The 18,121-nt window shown below is 49.2% G+C and overlaps 1 protein-coding gene across 2 annotated transcripts; it reads left to right on the top strand.

The window, feature by feature from the left end:
- The first annotated feature begins 1,903 nt into the window (after window positions 1–1,903).
- rfx3 (regulatory factor X, 3 (influences HLA class II expression)) lies at window positions 1,904–16,924 on the top strand. 2 transcript variants are annotated; one of them, XM_076044805.1, is made up of 17 exons: window positions 1,904–2,057; window positions 7,554–7,666; window positions 7,843–7,931; window positions 8,498–8,771; window positions 10,139–10,213; window positions 10,515–10,696; window positions 10,857–10,976; window positions 11,062–11,186; window positions 11,295–11,410; window positions 11,881–11,996; window positions 12,104–12,258; window positions 12,552–12,649; window positions 12,760–12,909; window positions 13,002–13,210; window positions 13,346–13,499; window positions 13,607–13,649; window positions 14,379–16,924. In XM_076044805.1, exons 2-17 carry the CDS (start codon window positions 7,559–7,561, stop codon window positions 14,657–14,659), a joined length of 2,295 nt encoding a protein of 764 aa, XP_075900920.1. In that variant the 5' UTR covers window positions 1,904–2,057; window positions 7,554–7,558; the 3' UTR covers window positions 14,660–16,924. The 2 variants fall into 2 exon arrangements, with proteins under 2 accessions (XP_075900920.1, XP_075900921.1); XM_076044806.1 differs by having other exon boundaries at window positions 8,501–8,771.
- The last annotated feature ends 1,197 nt before the right edge of the window (window positions 16,925–18,121 follow it).

Consider the following 18,121-nt stretch of genomic DNA (forward strand, 5'->3'; position numbering starts at 1 on the left):
CAGTGAAAAGCGATCCTCTCTCTTTTCGCTGAGCAGTGCGCAACTGTTTATTTTTCAAAGAGAGAACATTCTACAAAAAATGTGTGTAAGAAAAGCAGAAGAGAAAAAGGTTTGTTTGGCTGAATCACATCTGAGAAAACCAGCTGGTGTTTTTGTTAACATTCACAAAGTTTTCTCTGTGGCAAACAGATCTATCTATCTATCTATCTATCTATCCATCCATCCATTTTCCATACCGACTCCTTCCCGAGCTCAGGGTGACAGGGTTCTACTGGAGCCTATCCCAGCTGTCTCTTAAGCAGCTGATCCTACACAGTAAAGCTGTGTAGGATCAGCTGGTGGGGATTAATAAAGCAACAGTTATGCCTGATAAATCATTTTTTACACTTAAATCAAGTTCAGGTTTCAGGAGGATGTGACACGTGCGTCGTGCTAAACGCTGTAAGTGATGACGCATGGGTTTTTTTTTACGAGACGCAGCCTGCAGGGTGAGTGCATTCACCGTAATTCGTAATTCATAAATCTCACTTCTGTAGTTTAGTTCTCGCTTGAGAATTCCCTAAATTGCATCAGTATTTCATTTGGAAGTGTAGTTGCATTATATATGTGTGTGTGTGTGTGTGTGTGTGTGTGTGTGTACACACACACGTATATTATTACAAATGAATAACATGAACACCACTGAAAAAGGGGCCATAATGACAAAAATGTGAGTGGTAGAATCTCTACCACTCTGTTACTATTTTTTGACGGCCTGAAAATAAATCCAACGCACGCACTTGGTCGGAGCTGCGAAATATTCCCCAAATATCACCCGCTAAACTGTCAGAACAACCACACACGGTCCAGAGGTTGGCTCTTCAGATCTGCCGACCTCTGACCCTTGCAAAAAAAATCTGAGTGGATTCTACATCCCCGGTGACAGTGTGTTAGCGCTCGACATTGGCTCGGAACTTCTTCCTCCTACCAGACGGCCAAACCTCACCTGTTGTGTTCAGGTCTGATCACAGCCGTGATCTCGTTGCAACGAGGCAGTGTTTTTTTTAATTTTTTTTACATCACACAGCTGCTGTGGATTTTCGGAGGAGGACGTGACGCCTACATCATCTCTAAACACACTGACAAGCAGAGTGCACTCATCTCACCTTTAAATTTGATTGTACCGATTGCACCTGGCACATCTGCTTTTACGCAACTAAGAAAAACATTAATGCGGCACACCAAAAAAAAGTTGTGATTTTTAAGAGCCACAGGGTGAACTATCTTGCTATCTTTGACCGTATCATTTTGATGAGGCCGGCTAATACATACACTAAATAAACTATTAAAAGAGCCCAACAAGCCTAATCATGACGCAGTCTTATTACAAGCAACCAATAGCTAAGCCTGACAAAAAATAATAATAATAATTTTACAATATACCGGTGCAGATTTTCGAGTGGGACGAGGCACTGACGTCATCCCAAAGTAAATACATTTGCCTTTTTTTTTTCTTTCTTTCTTTCTTTTTTTTTTTTTATCGCACACCGCTGTTCTTAATCGCACCTGTAATGTGTACTTCAGCCTCAGCCGAAAAAACATGAATGTCCGTATTTTTATTTTTATTTTTAATGGAACCACAATTAAAAATTCTGAGCGGATTTTTTTTTTTCTTTTTTTTTTCAAACCATCACGTTACTATTTATTTTTCCACGGGACTTGAAACAAAATCAAACAAACGCCCCATCGCCCACTCAGACTGACCCACGGGCATAATAAAAATAAATAATGGGGGGGGGGGGGGGTATTTGGAATCACACACTCTCTCACACTCACATACACAACGATCTTTATTTCCCATAAAAGCGTGCGGCCGAATCTCCTCCCACCTGAGCGCCGAGCCTCTGTGTGTGTGCGCGCGTTCCCGGCGCGTGAGTTTTATAGCAACTGTTGCCCGGTGAGGCAGCGCCACAGTCACCGTAGTCCTGGCGACTGTAACCCACCAACAACAACCTCTCGCTCCATCATTACCACCTCCTCCACCATCCTCATCTCATCAAGCAGCTCCACGGGCTCAGGTTTGAATTCAGCACTTTTGTTTATTTTTGAAAATACATCATTTATTTCTAAATTTATGCGCACGTTTATTCGCCTTTCCTCGCCGGGGGTCGGAGCACATCTCCCGCTCCGTCGTTAAGGTTTGTGGTTGGAGGTTTTTTTTGTCTGGAGCCGCCGCGGTAGTTTTTTTCCTCTGCTCTCCCTTCTGCTAGCGAGGGTGTTTCTTTGTGACGTGGTAGCCCGTTTGCTAACGTCGCCTTCGGGCAGCCGTTGCTACTAAGAGGGGGTCCTTCTCGCTAGCTTCGAGCTAGCTCATGGTGTTTTAGTGGCTCAAAAACATTGAACCCTTGTTTCGTTGCTGTGGCTTAAAAAAAATTAAATAACCGCCTTTCGCCGCCCGTTGGAAGTTGAACGGCGTTAGCAGCATCGGTCTAGCGGGGCTAGTCCCTGGTGCTAGCTGGTCAGCTGGAGCAGGAGCAGGTGTCTGCTGTTGCTAGGCTGCCTGCTAGCCTCACAACGCCTCTTGGTGTCTACTCTCTCTCCCTTTTTTTGTACGAGGCTGTTGGTACTCGCACATTTTGAAGCTCGACCTGTCTGTGAGGTTTGATCACGGTTGCTCAGACAAGTGAAGGAAGTGCCGTGAGCTCGACCCCCACACCCCCCCAACTGCTATTGACAATGGCTAAGCCATTACTTTCCCTTTTGTCTTAGGGAGCGAGATAGCTTCGCTAGCTCTCCGTTTGCCCCCTTTGTGACATCAGATGACTCTGATAAGCTATCTGATAACACCAGGTTGAGTTTTTGACACAGGCTGTTTGTTTTCCAGCAAATTAAAGCACTTTCGTGTTTGCTATGAGAGTGCATTATATATATATTTTTTTTAAATAAAATATTTAAAGCTTTCGCCGTGTTGCCTGTTTTTATCGTGGAAGCCGACACCAAGATGTTGATACCAGCCTGCTGCTTTAACCATTTATACGGTTGCATTTAGTATTTTTCTTGCAGCCTGCTAATGCACACAGTTGCCTCAGTGTGCAAAAAAATGGAGCCTGATAGTAATCGGCCTTTGGTCCAGCGTGCAACTGTCCTCAATTCACAGCAATTGAGTATCACACGTTTATTTTGAAGCCCTGGTGGTAGGTTAGGTTTGCCGCAGAGCGGTGAACTTTAATATTGAGGCTAAATGATGTCTCACGAGGCAAATTCGTGCTTTCCTGATGTTGCATCACAAGTATTCCTGCCTCCGCTGGGTCTCGTGCGGTACCTGCAACCTCCCATTCTCTGGTCTCTGGTTCTCCTTGGGGGGTTGAGAACAGGTGTGTGTGTGTGTGTGTGTGTGTGTGTGTGTGTGTGTGTGTGTGTGTGTGTGTGTGTGTGTGTGTGTGTGTGTGTGTGCGCAGGGCAGGTGGGATCATCTTTGCAGCCTGTATCCTTTACGACTGTGACCGAAAAGGTCACCCTTAAAAAATTTGATTTGTTTTCAAATTCTATGTGCACAACCAGATTCAGTTTGATCCGAGAGGTACGACGTGGTTCCTATTCCACACACGATGGAGCTCGAAGCTCATAATGTAGTTACAGTGGTCAATCGCTCAATATATATTTACGTGCATGTATAAATCAAAAATGGGTCGACGAGGAGCCCCCTCCTCCCCCGACCCACAGACAAAACAGGATGTTTGGAGCTGCTAGTTATAAGATCGTGTTACGGCTCACCTGTAGTCCTGCAGCACAGAAATAGTTCTGTGCCACCTGCTGCCTGGATCGGGTTACATTTCCAATCACTTAAAGAGGGACTGATTAATTCAATTATTCAGCCATCCATTTTCATGGCTTAGCAGAATGCGGCACGCTGTGTTTATTTCCCCTTCGGCTGCCATGAAATAATGCATATGCTTTGATAAGCGGCGTCAGGATCCACTTCCATCCGTTTTGTTTTGTTTTGTTTTGGTTTGGTTTTTTTTTTTTGTCCTCGGGTTGGGATTCTTTAAGACGGCGGTTTACGTTACGCTGAGGCCAAGCCACTCCGGTGCGCTTTACAGCCCGAGAACCCATCTCCTAAGCAAACACGGCACTTTGCATACCCCCCCACCACCACCACCCCACCCTGCCACACACACACACACACACAAGGGCGCGTGCATGCAGTCGCACACTTCGGCTCCCAATTACACCTCCCTCCACCTGTTTCCCCTCCTGTCTAGCACCTGATCACGCTGCTGTCTTTCCTTTGTTTGCGTGCGTGTGTGTGTGTGACAGAGAGAGAGAGGTGGAGATACTCTTCAGTCTTATTCGGCAGATCTTGTCTCTTGACTCGGCGCCTTGTGCGCCACCTTTGCCACCAGCCATCGTCACTTTGGAGGTGTGCCGTCCACTCGCCGCGACTGAAACCTTTCGCTCTTTACCCCCCCCCCCCCCACACACACACACACACACACACACACACCCCACACCCTCTTTTCTTTTCCCCTTTCTCGCCCCCTTCATGATGCGAGCATGAGGAATTTCAGGAGAGCAAACGCAGGGCAAAATGTTGCCCTCCTTGGTGGCTTTTGTTCCTCCGTGTCTTTGTAGGCTTTGCACTTGCTCAGTGGAGCCCAGTGTTTAAGTGGGCCACAAGGGAGTGCCTGAATGGTGAGGCAGGAGGTGTGTGCGAGTGCGTGCGTGCGTGTGTGTGTTTGTAGAGGGGGTTGGGATAAGGCAACAAGAGTGTGTTGTGATGCAGGGGGGCTTCTTTTTTCCATGTTGAGGTGGCCTCCGTTCACGGCTGCGTGTCTTTGGCTTTTTATTTTCTATTTTATTGTTTTGTTTTTAGCGCTCATTTTCCCATCTGTGCAGCCTTTGAGTGTCGAGTCAAAGGCTGAGATTCTGGTGCCCCCGCTGTTGATATTTTAGCACTTTTGGTAGCATGCATCAGCAGCAGTATTCACATGTCATGTTGTTCCTCCTACCAAGACTGCATCCTGTTTAGCAAGTACCTGCCATGAATGGCGCCGCATGTGCACACGCACTTCTCTCCGCGGTGTTAAAAGAAGGAAACGCATACGTTTTTTTTTTGTTTGTTTTTAAATCCGGCTTCTTCCCTTGTACTTCATGGGAGAATGACTCAGCCTTCAATACAACTTTTGAGGCCGGTCAGCCCGCACAAAATGATCCTGAGCCTTCATCCAAAAAAGAAAGGAAAGAGAAATGCCTGTATGAAATTGAAGATTAAGCGAAGGGACAGGCCGTCCCTGGAGAGATTTCGAAGCTGTTAGGGGACTCGGCTTAATTAACCAAGAGAGGCCTGTTCATGGAAACTGTGATGGGGAGGAGTTTACCCTCCACTAGAACGAATGGGTGGTTGCGTCGGCTGCTATTATTAACTCACAAACACGGGTCCGACAGAGGTCTTTATCTCCACGCCACTGTTCCTTTATTCACAGGTTTCCGGTTTCATATTCTGCCTTAATTTAGATGGTTGTTTTTTTGTTTTGTTTTCGTTTTTGTCATCCCAGACTCCAGTGCAGTAGCCCCACATTATTTAATTTAATAGTGGAAAAAGAAAAACCTCTCTAAAAGAAAAAATACAGCATATCAAGACCTCTGTTTACAGCCCCCCCTCCTGAGGCTTTGGACCTTCCACACGGAATGGAATGAGCCTTTATTTGTCACGCGTACCGAAATACACGCAAAATAGTGCAATCCTCGTCCAAACATGTGCAACACAGATACAATAGGACATGTTTGGAAGGGGGCAAAAGCAAGTTGAACCCTGGCTGGGAGCCACTGAGTCTGGGACTCCTTGTGATGCCACAAGGGGCCGAATATTCAGAACTACATGGGTTCTCTTGCTCTCTGAGCTGCGGCACCACCAGAAGTAAAGGATGGAGGTTGCTAATGTCGAGGAAGTTCTCTGATAGGCTGGAGGCACATTTTTTTTGTAAGACAACGTGGCTTAAGTGAAGCTAACGGAACACTTTAAAACGTGTTTGTTTTTATTGTTAAATCAGAGTTGCAGCATTGTAGTCCCGACTAAGCAGTATAAGTTGCACCCGCTTGGAAAAGGAAAAGGTCATTTGCCCAGTTGCCTCCATGAATGATGCTACAGCTGAGAAAGTGGCCCCCGGCCGGCCGGCCCGCCGGCTGGGAAGTAGGCATCTATTTGGAGTTTGTTAAATATTAACTTGTTTTATGGCTGTGAACACGGGGAGCCGGGCCGTGTGACGCTGATGCATAAGGCCCTCGGTACATTGAGTACCGCCAGGCGCAGACAGGTGTTTGGGAGGAGGTGGTGCCCCCGAGCAGCTTTATGAGCATTGATTTGGGTTAAAGAGGCCGGTGTGTTCGGTCAAACCCTTGTGTCTCCACCCCGCGCAATAACGCAAGTCAATTTTGCACATTTTCCTTTTTTGGAGATTTCGCACTGGCGCTCGCAGCGGCCGAGACGTAGTAAGAATCGGCGTGAGGTCTCTCCCTGCCGCTGTGAAGTTTGCGCTTTAATAACAACACGAGCATCGATCTGCGCGAGCACGCAGGCCATGTGATTTATTAGGACTGTTATCGGGCTCTTTGAAGCCCCCTCCAGCCGCACGTTCTGGAAAAACACAGCAGGGATCTGCCGCCTCCGAAGCATCTCCCTAATCCTGGACGTCCGCCCCCCCGCCCCCCGCCTCCCCTCCACCCCACACCACACCACCCGCTCTCCCTTTTTGCCACTAAACCGTCATATGCTCCCTTTTTTTTGTCTCCATTTTGGACACATTGAGTGTTTGAGTGAGATGGAGAGATGCTGCCCCTGACCACCCACACGTTGAGGCGGAAGTACTTCGTGTCTTGTGGAAATCTTGGAAGAAAACGATTCCTGCGGCAGCTTTCAGCGCATCCAAGTGTTTGAGAAAGCGCCTCAGACCTTCACGCTAGGCCTCCTCTGACAAAAAAAAAAAAAAAAAAGAATTTTGTGTGTGTGTGTCCTCTCTCAAAGCTCATTTTGAATTTTGAATATTTATGAATTTAAAAAGGCTTCATTATACAAAATTCACTGCCGGTGTTTATGAGCAGTGGCCTGTTTGTCCCGCCGGTCGGTCGGAAAACGCCTAAGAAATGAGAAACAGTTTTAACCCCCCTTTTTTGTTTGCGCACTTTTTAAGTAAACACACAGTTCTGGGGAAATCCTGCAGCCTTTACGATGTCAAGAAAGGCAGTCGCTGTAAACAGAGGGCTAAACACGCAGATTTCTTTTTCTTTTTTTTTATGCCTGTTGTGTTTTGTCGAGGTTAATGACGAATGCAAAGGTGCTCCGTTGGAGTTTGGGGTTAAAAAAAGATCTGAAGTTTGGACGCTGTAATGCAATATTTGTCCTTATCTTTAGTACTTTCTACATTGTAGATAGATAACTGAAGACATGAAAATATGAGCGAGATTTATGTAATTATGCAGCAAAGAAACCCACGTTAAATAACTGCAGATATGCTCTTCATGACAGGAGGCTCGCACTCTCTTTAAGATCTGCATTTGTGTATTGCTTGTCTCCTCAGGCGCCATGCAGACCCCTGAAGCAGGCGCTGACTCCACCTCCACTGTCCCACTCCAGACCACCGTGCCTGTCCAACCTACTGGCTCTGCCCAGCAGGTGCCTGTGCAGCAACAGGTACGGCGTCCGCGCCCGTCCGGACCTGCCGCTCGCCACTTGCGTGTCTGCCTCTTTATTTTTAATTTATTTATTTTTCCTTCCCCCCCCCCCCCCCCCCCCCCCCCCCCCACCGTGCGTCTCAAGTCTGTGAAATAATTAATGCGTTCCGTTTTCCACTTGCTCCCCCTCGCCAGGCCCAGACTGTTCAACAGGTTCAGCATGTTTACCCAGCACAGGTGCAGTATGTGGAGGAAAACAGCGGCATCTACACCAATGGAAACATGTGAGTCAATCTGTTCGCCCGCTCTGGTCTCGGCGGCACTCGACGAGCGCGCCGGTGCCAGCAAGTCGCCGCAGCCTGTTCGCTCTTCACTCGCTCGTTCACGTCACCGGCACATGATGCTTCTCGAGCGCGCGTCGCTTCTCGAGCGGTGCGCCATGGATTTCTTTTGATGGTGCGCAGTCACCTGAAGATGACCACAAGTACGGCTGTGGCTGGGGTTTTTTTTCCCCTCCTTTTGTTTTTTTTTTGTTTTGTTTTGTTTTTTCAAGTAGTACTGTAGTTTTCAGTCATAAGGTAAATAATGAGGCCACGAGCTCTTGAGCTGTCACGGCACTTGTTGTCACAGCCGGTCAGTAGAGACAAAAATCATTCAAGCACTGAAACACAGAACACCTGACGACTGAAGCGCCGCTGCTGCACTCAAGAATAAAATAAAAGTGAGGGATAAAAGTGCGAGTGCAGTTACTAATTTAATATAACAATTTCTGCCCACCTCCCCCGACTCCCCACCCCCCGATCCTACCTTCCCCGTCCTACCCCCCCCCCCCCCCCCCCCATCCGAACAGAAGAACCTACTCGTACTCGGAGCCGCAGCTGTACAGCCAGAACAGCGGCGGGAGCTACTTCGACACGCAGGGCGGCTCGTCGCAGGTGTCCACCGTGGTCACCTCTCACGGCATGACCAACAACGGGGGCGGGGCCGGCGGTGGCGGCGGCGGCGGCATGGGCATGAACATGGCCGGCGGTCAGGTAATCAGCAGCAGCCCCGGCGGCGCCTACATCATGGACAACGCTGGAAGCCACCCGGCCACGCAGAGCACGCGGGCTTCCCCGGCAACCGTAAGTCCCTCCTCCCTCGGCCACCGCCCACTTGACTCCACCCACTCTGCGTCGGCCAGCATGCGTTGGTTTCGTGTTTTGTAGCAAAGCTGCGAAACTGAGCGGGTCGGCGACGGCGTGGAAATGCTGCTGCGGCGACGCCACTGCCTGCCAGTTCCAGTCCGGCAGCGTCTGCAGTTGCGTTCTTTCTTTTTCTCTCCGTCGCATGATAAGTAAATCTGAACGTCAGCGGTTTGACAGCCTCGTCGCTTAGTCAGCGACACCCGCCGCTTTCTCCACACCTACCAGGCCGGTGTGTAATCCTGGCTGACGGTAACCGCACTTTCCTTCTGCTCTGCGTTACCGCAGCAGGAAAAAAAAAAAAAAAAACCTTCACGTTATTGTTTGAAACCGTCACCGACCTTCGGCACCGTGAAAGCGGTGACAGACGCCCCCCCCGCTAACTTCTGTGTTTCGTGACGTTGTTGTAACTTCCCTCTCCTCCCGGCGCCGTCCGTACATCTCGTCAAGCTGACGGTTAGAGAGATGCGCTCGGCTGGAATAAAGGATAGTTTTGATAGTGTGTTTTTTTTTAGTGGCCACGGCCTTGGACGCCGGTCGTTGCTAAAGACAGAATGTAGACACTTGAACCCGCAGCGTGTCCTAGATTTTCGGCACTTCGTCAGTGAGTCGGTGCTGTCGCTCAAGGTTACTTTAACAGGGTTTTATGAAAATTGCGTCTCAAGTAACGACAGTAAAACCAAATTGAATCATACTTTAGCAAACAATGGTGCACCAGACAAAGGCTTTTTTTTTTCTATCCACCTGTGTTTATTAAAAAAGAAAAAAAAGCATTAAACCCCACTCAATTAGACCACTTGGCATGGGGTCTGAAGGACTTGTTCAGCAGAACTCGGCTGATGTGCAGGTGTTCCCTAAATCCTCTTGGCAAACTGCCCCGCTCTTTTGTCTTTGTGATGGAGTCTGGCTCCCCCCCTCCCCGCCCCTCCCCCCTTCATGCATAATAGTTGTAATAACTGGATCTGAGGGCACCAAGAGTCTGCCAGCTTTCCACAATTCATGCTCGCTCGCTCGGCCGGTTCCCGCCGAGACCGTGTCCCTGTTTCTCAGCTCAACAGGGATTTTCCTCAGACGACAGTGCTGCTCTGCTTGGGGTGTAGTGGTGCTTCGCTCTGAGGTCCTTTCCTACATGTAGATGCTCTTTACCTTTGTTCGCGTCTCACGAATGTGCGTGACACCGTTTCCCTTTTTTTTGTGTGTGTGTGTGTTTTTTGATTATTATTTTGATTTCTAATTATTTTTTGTTCCGTTTGTTATCCCTCCTCCTCCTCTTACATTTTGTTGTCCTGTGCTTCACGGTTTATCAGATTGAAATGGCGATTGAGACGCTCCAAAAATCTGAGGGTTTATCCAGTCAGAGAAGCTCGCTGCTCAACAGCCATGTAAGTTGCTTTTCACGAGTGCTCGCTTTCCGCCTCACTTTTGACTGTGCCCGACTCGCTCTGCTGCCTCTCTCTCTCCCTCTCTCACTCTTTCTCTCGCTCAACTCTGCCGCCCGCTTGTTTTTGTTGCAACTTTTAATTGTTACTATTGCTTTCTCGCTGGCTGCTGTAGAATTGCTTTTTGCAGAGGCGTGACACTGCAGGCCTTGCCAGATGGTTTGTTTGGATCGGTCTGAGAAGGGAAAAAAAAAAATCAAGTCCTTTCTTTTTTTCTCTCCCCCCCCCCCCCTCCACTTTGCAGCTCCAATGGCTGCTAGACAATTACGAGACAGCAGAGGGCGTAAGTCTGCCACGATCCACCCTCTACAATCATTATCTGCGGCACTGCCAGGAGCAGAAACTGGACCCGGTCAATGCAGCCTCTTTTGGCAAACTCATCCGCTCCATCTTCATGGGACTCCGCACGAGGCGCCTCGGGACAAGGTTCTTTGACCTCCATGCTCCCATAAATAGTGTTTGGGTTTTTACGAGATCAGAGATGGTTTCCTCTCATGACTTGAGTTTCGTTCACTGGTTCGTTCTCCCTCGTCGTGCCTGAACGTTTCCTCGTTTTTTTTTTTTTTTCCGGGTTCCGTCCTTGCAGAGGAAACTCCAAATACCACTACTACGGCATTCGTGTGAAGCCTGATTCGCCACTCAACAGACTCCAGGAAGACATGCAGTACATGGCCCTCAGACAGCAGCCGGTCCAGCAGAAACAGAGGTAGGAATACTTTTTCCAGGGTTTTCAAGGTGGGGGGGAGGGGGGTAGCGAGAGGAGGTGCTGATTATCTAAATTCTCTTATCAGATTCAAGCCTGTGCAGAAGTTTGACACTTGCTCCGGGGAGAACTACTCGAGCGGAGGCCAGTCGCACCCCGGAGCGGCGGAGCAGACAGTCATCGCGCAGAGCCAGCACCACCAGCAGTTTCTTGGTCAGTCAGTGTGCAATGCCTGGGCCTACGCGTACTTGCGAGTGATCTGCGCTCCAAGGCCAGATTCAATTAAAAAAATCTCCCCCCCCCCCTCTCCCGCCAAAACAGATGCAACACGGGCCCTTCCTGATTTCGTAGACCTGGACTTGGGGCAGAGCAATACAGAGAACATCAGCCCGGACGATGTCAAAGCTCTGCAGACCCTTTACAGAGAGCACTGTGAGGTAAGAGGAAGTCCCGCCCCCTCCCCTGTACACTCTGCAGATCTGTAGCGGCTGTGTGGAGTTTTGCAGTAGTTGTAACCGTTGTATCAGCAGTTTTTATTGTCCAGCTAAAAACAACTTTCTGATATCTAGTTTGGAAACTTGGGAGGGAAAGGTCACGTGTGTTTGTGGTGACAGAGATTTCTAAATGCCAGCGGCTGGCATTTTGGGAGAATTCTCTGTTTATCGTGTGAAGTTTTCAATTATGGCTCTGCGGCTGTCTGGGGGGGTGGGTGGAGGGGGGTGGGGGGAGGAAGCCATGCAGTCATCCACGGGTGCTGACGGCCAAGGCTTTCCAATCTGACAAACCGCTGCCCACCTTCGCCTTGATAATTAGATTCTTTTCAGCGGCAAAGTTCAGCCGCACTGATTCCCTCCTGTCCATGCCCCTCTGCCGCTCAGACGCTCACTGTCATCCCGTCTTGTCTCAGGCTATCCTGGACGTGGTCATCAACCTCCAGTTCAGTCTAATTGAGAAGCTGTGGCAGACGTTCTGGCGTTACTCTCCCCCGGACTCTGTAGAGGGCGCCACCGTAACAGAAAACAGGTGAGGCGGACGCCCGCCATGGCTTTGGGCTTTCACTTCCAATGAAAGAAGAAGAAGCTGCTGTCATTCATGTTTTTGCATCTTCTTCTTTCACTGTCATTTCTCAGTGGCATCAGTGAGATCGAAGCTCGGCTGCCGCACTCGCAGCTCCTGGCGCTCTGCAGAAACGAGGCTGTGCTGAAATGGATGAGCACCTGTGACCATCTCATGTACCAGGCCCTTGTTGAGATCCTCATCCCTGATGTCCTGAGACCCATTCCCAGTAAGCCTCCCTCCCTCTCTGTGTGTGTCTCTCTCTCTCTGAGTCTCTCCCTGTCTCGCGCTCTCTCTCTCTCCCCCTCTCTCTCTGTGTCTCTCCCCCTCTCTCTCTCTGTCTCTGTCTCTGTCTCTCTCTCTCTCTCTCTCTCTCTCTCTCTCTGTGTGCCTCTCTCTCTCCCTGTCTCTGTCTCTCTCCCTCTCCCACTCTCCCCCACTCCCTCTCTCTCTCTCGCACACACAGCAGTGTGTTGCTGGTGGGATCTGTTGTCGTCTCACCATCACCTTGCACTCTTCCAGGTGCCTTGACTCAAGCCATTCGCAACTTTGCCAAAAGCCTGGAAGGTTGGCTCAATAATGCCATGAATGCCATTCCGCAAAGAATGATTCAGACTAAGGTAGACCCAACTCCCACTTTCCGGTTCAAAGTTTCCTTCTTCGGTGACGTCGAAAGCGTGTTTTGTTGACGGCGCCTGTGCTTCCCGTTTGCCCCTTCCCCTCCCCCAAGATTGCTGCTGTTAGTGCCTTTGCGCAAACACTGCGTAGATACACATCTCTGAACCATCTGGCTCAAGCGGCGCGCGCCGTGCTGCAGAACACGTCACAGATCAACCAGATGCTGAGTGATCTCAACCGCGTCGACTTTGCAAACGTGCAGGTTGGAAAAGCGAAAGCTTTTTTGTTCATTTTTTATTTTTTTTATTTTTTACTCACAGTTGCTTTTTTTTTTCTCCGCCATTTGCCGTGCAGGAGCAGGCATCGTGGGTGTGCCAGTGCGAGGAAGGGGTGGTCCAGCACTTGGAGCAGGACTTCAAGGCCACGCTGCAGCAGCAGAGCTCGCTGGAGCAGTGGGCGGCCTGGCTGGAGAACGTGGTCACCCAGGTGCTGAAGCCTTACGAGCAGCGGCCCAGCTTCCCCCGGGCGGCTCGCCAGTTCCTGCTCAAGTGGTCCTTCTACAGGTCAGCAGGAGGGGAGGGGTGGGGTGGGAGGTGGGGGTGGGGTGAGGAGACAGTAAAAAAAAAAAAAAAAAGAACAATACGCACCCCCGAGCGTGCGCTGAAGTGGCACCGTGACTTATTTCCATGTGGCTGCAGCTCGATGGTGATCCGGGACCTGACCCTGCGCAGCGCTGCCAGCTTCGGTTCCTTCCACCTGATTCGCCTGCTGTACGACGAGTACATGTTCTACCTGGTGGAGCACCGCGTGGCCCAAGCTACTGGGGAGACACCTATTGGCGTCATGGGGGAGGTACAACTGTCAACACACCTCTACTGCCACGTTTTGATTTTTCCATTGAGACGTCAGGCCTTCGTGACGCCTCTTGACCCAACCTTGACGTTTGCCTCTGATTTCAGTTTGACAGCCTCAACCACCTGTCGCTCTCCAACATTGATAAAGGTATGTGAGAATTTTTATCCATCAATTTGTTGTGAGCGTTGCTTCTAGTAAACACCTGGGCTCATTTAAAGCAGTGAGAACAGCAGCTACACGTGTATCTATGTAACGAGCCTTTAACCTGCGGTCGACTCATTTCAAACGATTCAATCACAGCTCGGCCTGCAGCGGCTCAGCTCAGCGCAATGCGTTGCTCGGATAACTCAAGGCATTTTTAGCCCTCCGCTTACAACCTCCCACAAAAATGCTGTTTTCTGTAAATCATCATGCAGTGTCTCTAGCATCACAGTTTTTCGCGAAATGAAAGCAATATTTCTAAAAATTTTGACAAAGTGCAATTGCGATTTGCAGGTGTTTTCATTGAATGGTGGGAAATGCATAAGCCGAAATTATCGTAAAATCTCGTCCTGCGAGATTTACGACGATTACGTTTGTTCGCTGTCAAGAATGGTGGTCACTTGAAGTGAATTGGTCATGTGACCCCATATGTCACGCCCGCTGACGTGTAAATGCGGAAAAAGTGCTTCCATGACACTTTTGCGATTACGCCTCTACATCAATACGTCTGAAAAACCACCTCGTGAGAGCGCGAGACCTTTCACCCATATTTGAGAGGTGTTTTGAATTTTAGGCTTTTTTTTTTTTTTATTGCGATATTTAGATTTTGCGCAATGCTAGCGGTAGCCGAAGCGCAGCTGGCCTGACGTGTCTCTCGACCTCCCCAATTTCCAGACGAGACGAGCGGCATGGACAGCGACCTGGAGGACGACGGCGACGAGTCGGGCGAGCCGCTGGCCAAGCGCGAGAAGTCGGAGCACGAGGTGATCCAGGTGATCCAGGTGGGCACGCTGGAGGACGGCTCCCACCCGGTGGTGGGCGTGGTCCAGCCCACCGTGCTGCACTCGCTGCCGCAGCCGCCGCAGGACCACAGCGAGCACATCCTCATCCCCTCCACGGCCACGCCCACCATCCGCCACTGCAGCGCCACCGGCAACACCTACGCCTCCGTCTGAGGGCGACGCCCCCGCCTACTTCTTCTTTTTCTTTTTCCCCCTCCCTTACAAGCTCACCTGTGTCTCCACGCATCTTTCCTCTCCGCGAGTCTCAAACGTGTCCGTCTTTGTCCTTTGCCTGCGCCGGTTGTGGACGCCGCCCCTCCACCCGCACCGTCGCCTAACCCTCCACCCTCAGCCCGGGTCACCCCAGGGTGCAGGGTGGGCGGGGAAACAGCGACGCTCTGGCTGCTTAGACCCTGGACCACCGTGTTGCATCGCGAGGTGGCGGCAGAAGGAGAAGGACTAAATTGACTCATTCAGGCGTTCCTCCCCCTCCCCACCTCTGACTTAGTGCCTCTGTGCACACACACACACACACACACACACACACACACACACACACACACACACTCGCAGGTTAATCCTCCTGAGGGACGGTTCAGTCCCTCCAAACTACTGATGTCTCGCATCTCAAATCTCACTCGTCGCAAAGGAGCAAAAGTCATCGATGGAGATCAAGACCTTTACCTACTGTAAATACTTACTGTAAGTACTTGCTGTACTTTCAAATTAGTGACATCCAAAAACCCATGGTGCTATTGATTTTTTTTTTTTTTTTTTTTCCCAATTCCAAAATATCCCTCCCGATTTTTCTTTTTTTTTTTTTTTTTCACACATTCCAACGTTTTCGGCCGAAAAAACTAAATTAGCATCGAGGATGTAGCTTAAAAAAGGGGGGGGTGAGTTCCTGTGTGTGCGCTCTGTTTCCTGTTTGACTGATGGATCGTGGGGAGGTGAGTCGGACAAGTGAGTCGGTCGGCCGCCTACTGATCAGAGATTTCGTTGTCAGCGACAGCAAATGAACCCCCCCCCCCTCCCCTCCCCCTTCCGTACTGTCTGCGCTGCTACTTGTGTACAATAGAAAACAGACGTGAGGAGGAGAAGAAGAAGAAGGAGAGAAGATGAGCCGCCTCCTCAGCGCTCGCCTTGTCCATTCATCCTCAAACGCTCCGTGTGCGGCGCCGTTCACATGGCCAAGCAAACAGCCCTCACTCGTCACGTTGCCCCGGATTCATTTCATTTTTCTTTTGATTCTTGTTGGGTTTTTCTTCTCACAGTCTCCGTCTTAACGAGTTCAGAAACAAACCAACAAAAAAAAAAGGACCAAAACCAAATCAACAGAGGGAAGCCGAGAGCGTTTCCTGTCCCACAGTGCCATGTTGCAGAGCAGAAGGAATGTCAGGGATTTAATGTACCTCGGCTTTATCATAGTGCCTTAATCCTGTAATGCAGCTGTCCTGACAGTCCCGACTGTGCGCCGCGCCGCACGCAGCCCGCAGCCCGCAGCCCGCAGCCCGCAGCCTCTCCTGCATCGTCCCGGCCCGGCCGCACCTTTGGCTTTTTTTTTGTACCAGTACGATTTCCTTTTCTTTTCTTTCTTTTTTTTATCGTCCTCTCCCCCACTTTGCTTTTTCTGGCGAGTCCTGGCTGGATTTTCATTCAGCGTTGAGACCCGAGGGATGCAGGCGCAGGCGCATCTGACGTTTTAAATGTTGCTTTATCTTTTTCTAGTCTCTCGTCTCTCCCCTCTGGATCAGCCTCTGCCAGTCAATCAGCTTTTTTCATTTTTAATCGCTTGTGTGTGTGTGTGTGTGTGTGTGTGTGTGTGTGTGTGTGTGTGTGTGTGTGTGTGTGTGTGTGTGTGTGTGTGTGTGTGTGTGTGTGTGTGTGTGTGTGTGTGTGTGTGTGTGTGTGTACATCCGTCAGTCACCCTACCTCAAACCAGTGGTGCCAGCCCTCTCTTTGTTGCGACGCGTGCAGCACAGTCACCGTTATTACACACACACACACACGCACGCCACTGCACAAATCTCGACCACGGGAGGGGGGGGGGGAGCTGCTCTGCCCCCTCCCACCTCTGACACATTCTCACTTCTTTTCTTTTTTTTTTTCTTTTTCTTTTGTTGCTTTTGTTTCTCTCCAAACCCTCCTAACGCTCCTCGGCCGCGCGCTCCCTGTTTGAAGACCATCTTTGTACAGTGGACCAAAAGTAGATATTTTGTGATATTCAAAGAGATATATAGAATTCTATATGAGATAAATATATATGTATAGTATAAATATATATATATACATATATATATACACATACATACATATATCTACAAGATGACCACACTACATATATTTGTTGCTTTTTACGTATCTGATCTGATTGTTTTCTACGTGATTGTTTCCCTTTTTTCGGTAGCTCGGAACGTAATTAGTCGATAGACTGTGAATACGGGGGTGGGGGTGGGCGGGCCGGGGGGGGCCTCACTGCCGATTGGTTAGACGACATCCATACTTGAACTGTTAGAGCCTTCTGTGTTGCGACACACGTTGAGATTAATCTCCTGGAATAGTAACGTTTTTCTTTCGGACGAATTCTTTTCACGCCTTGTTGGAAACGAGGACAAAAGCATCCTGACAATAATGTGTATTTATTTATTTATTGTGCTTTATTTCTGTGCCCCGTTACTGCATATCGAGATGAGGTTCCGTCGCTTGTTGACGAGACGTCCTGCTGTACAGGAAAGCCAGGAAGTTGATGTTTAACCTCTAAGAAGCTGAATTATCACTGTTGTCACCCGAGGTTCCGCTGCTCGGACCGGTTAGCGTGTGCGAGATCTCGATTGTGTTTTGGGCCTCGGCCGTAAAAGATGTCAAACACTGGATCATGTCCAACACTGCGACTCGTTAAAGGTCCCACATTATGCCTGTTCTTAAATCAAATCCAGAAAGGACAAAAAAAAAGAGGATAGAATTCCTCAAAACTGCATTTTTAGCCTTATGTTTGCAGCCTTCTGATAAAACCGAGGCTCCACTGGAGCGCGCACCTGACTCGGGGTGTGGTCTCTAGCCTGAAAGAGCCGGCGTTAGCCCTTTGTGACATCACAAAGGACCTTTTTGCAATGTCGGAAAACATTGTTGCGGTGAATTCTGTGTAATGTGGGACCTTTTTAAATAGTTCCCGTTCTTGCGTCTCTCTTTGCTGTGAAGCGGTGCGTCCTGTGAACACCAGGGGGCAAAGTTTCCCCGTCGATTAAAAACGCTTTCTGATTCGACAACTGCGGGGACGCACGCGCCTGACTGTCCGTGTTTTGCCGAGGAGTTTTGAATGACGACGAGGAAAAGGTTGCCAATTTGTTACGAAGATATCTTGTTTACAGTTTGTCAAAAAAAAAAAAGAACTTTATTGAAATGTTACTTTTTTTTCCCCCCAGCTCATGGTACTACTGGTCTTTTACATTCAAAGTGGGTTCGCCTCTGTGGAAAAAGTTCCTATTTAAAAAAAAAAAAAAAAAAAAAACTAATATATTTTTAACGTTCTCTCTGTCATGATCTCTATCTGCCTGACGTCAACACTAATGAATGAAGTTCTAAGAGTTTAGTTTCATTTGTTGTTTTGATGTACAACATGAAATCCTGTCAGCACCA

This window comes from Nelusetta ayraudi, unplaced genomic scaffold (genome assembly GCF_046127955.1).
Source record: "Nelusetta ayraudi isolate G7.1 ecotype Tasmania unplaced genomic scaffold, CSIRO-AGI_Nayr_v1 ptg000083l, whole genome shotgun sequence".
Classification (NCBI taxonomy): Eukaryota; Metazoa; Chordata; class Actinopteri; order Tetraodontiformes; family Monacanthidae; genus Nelusetta; species Nelusetta ayraudi.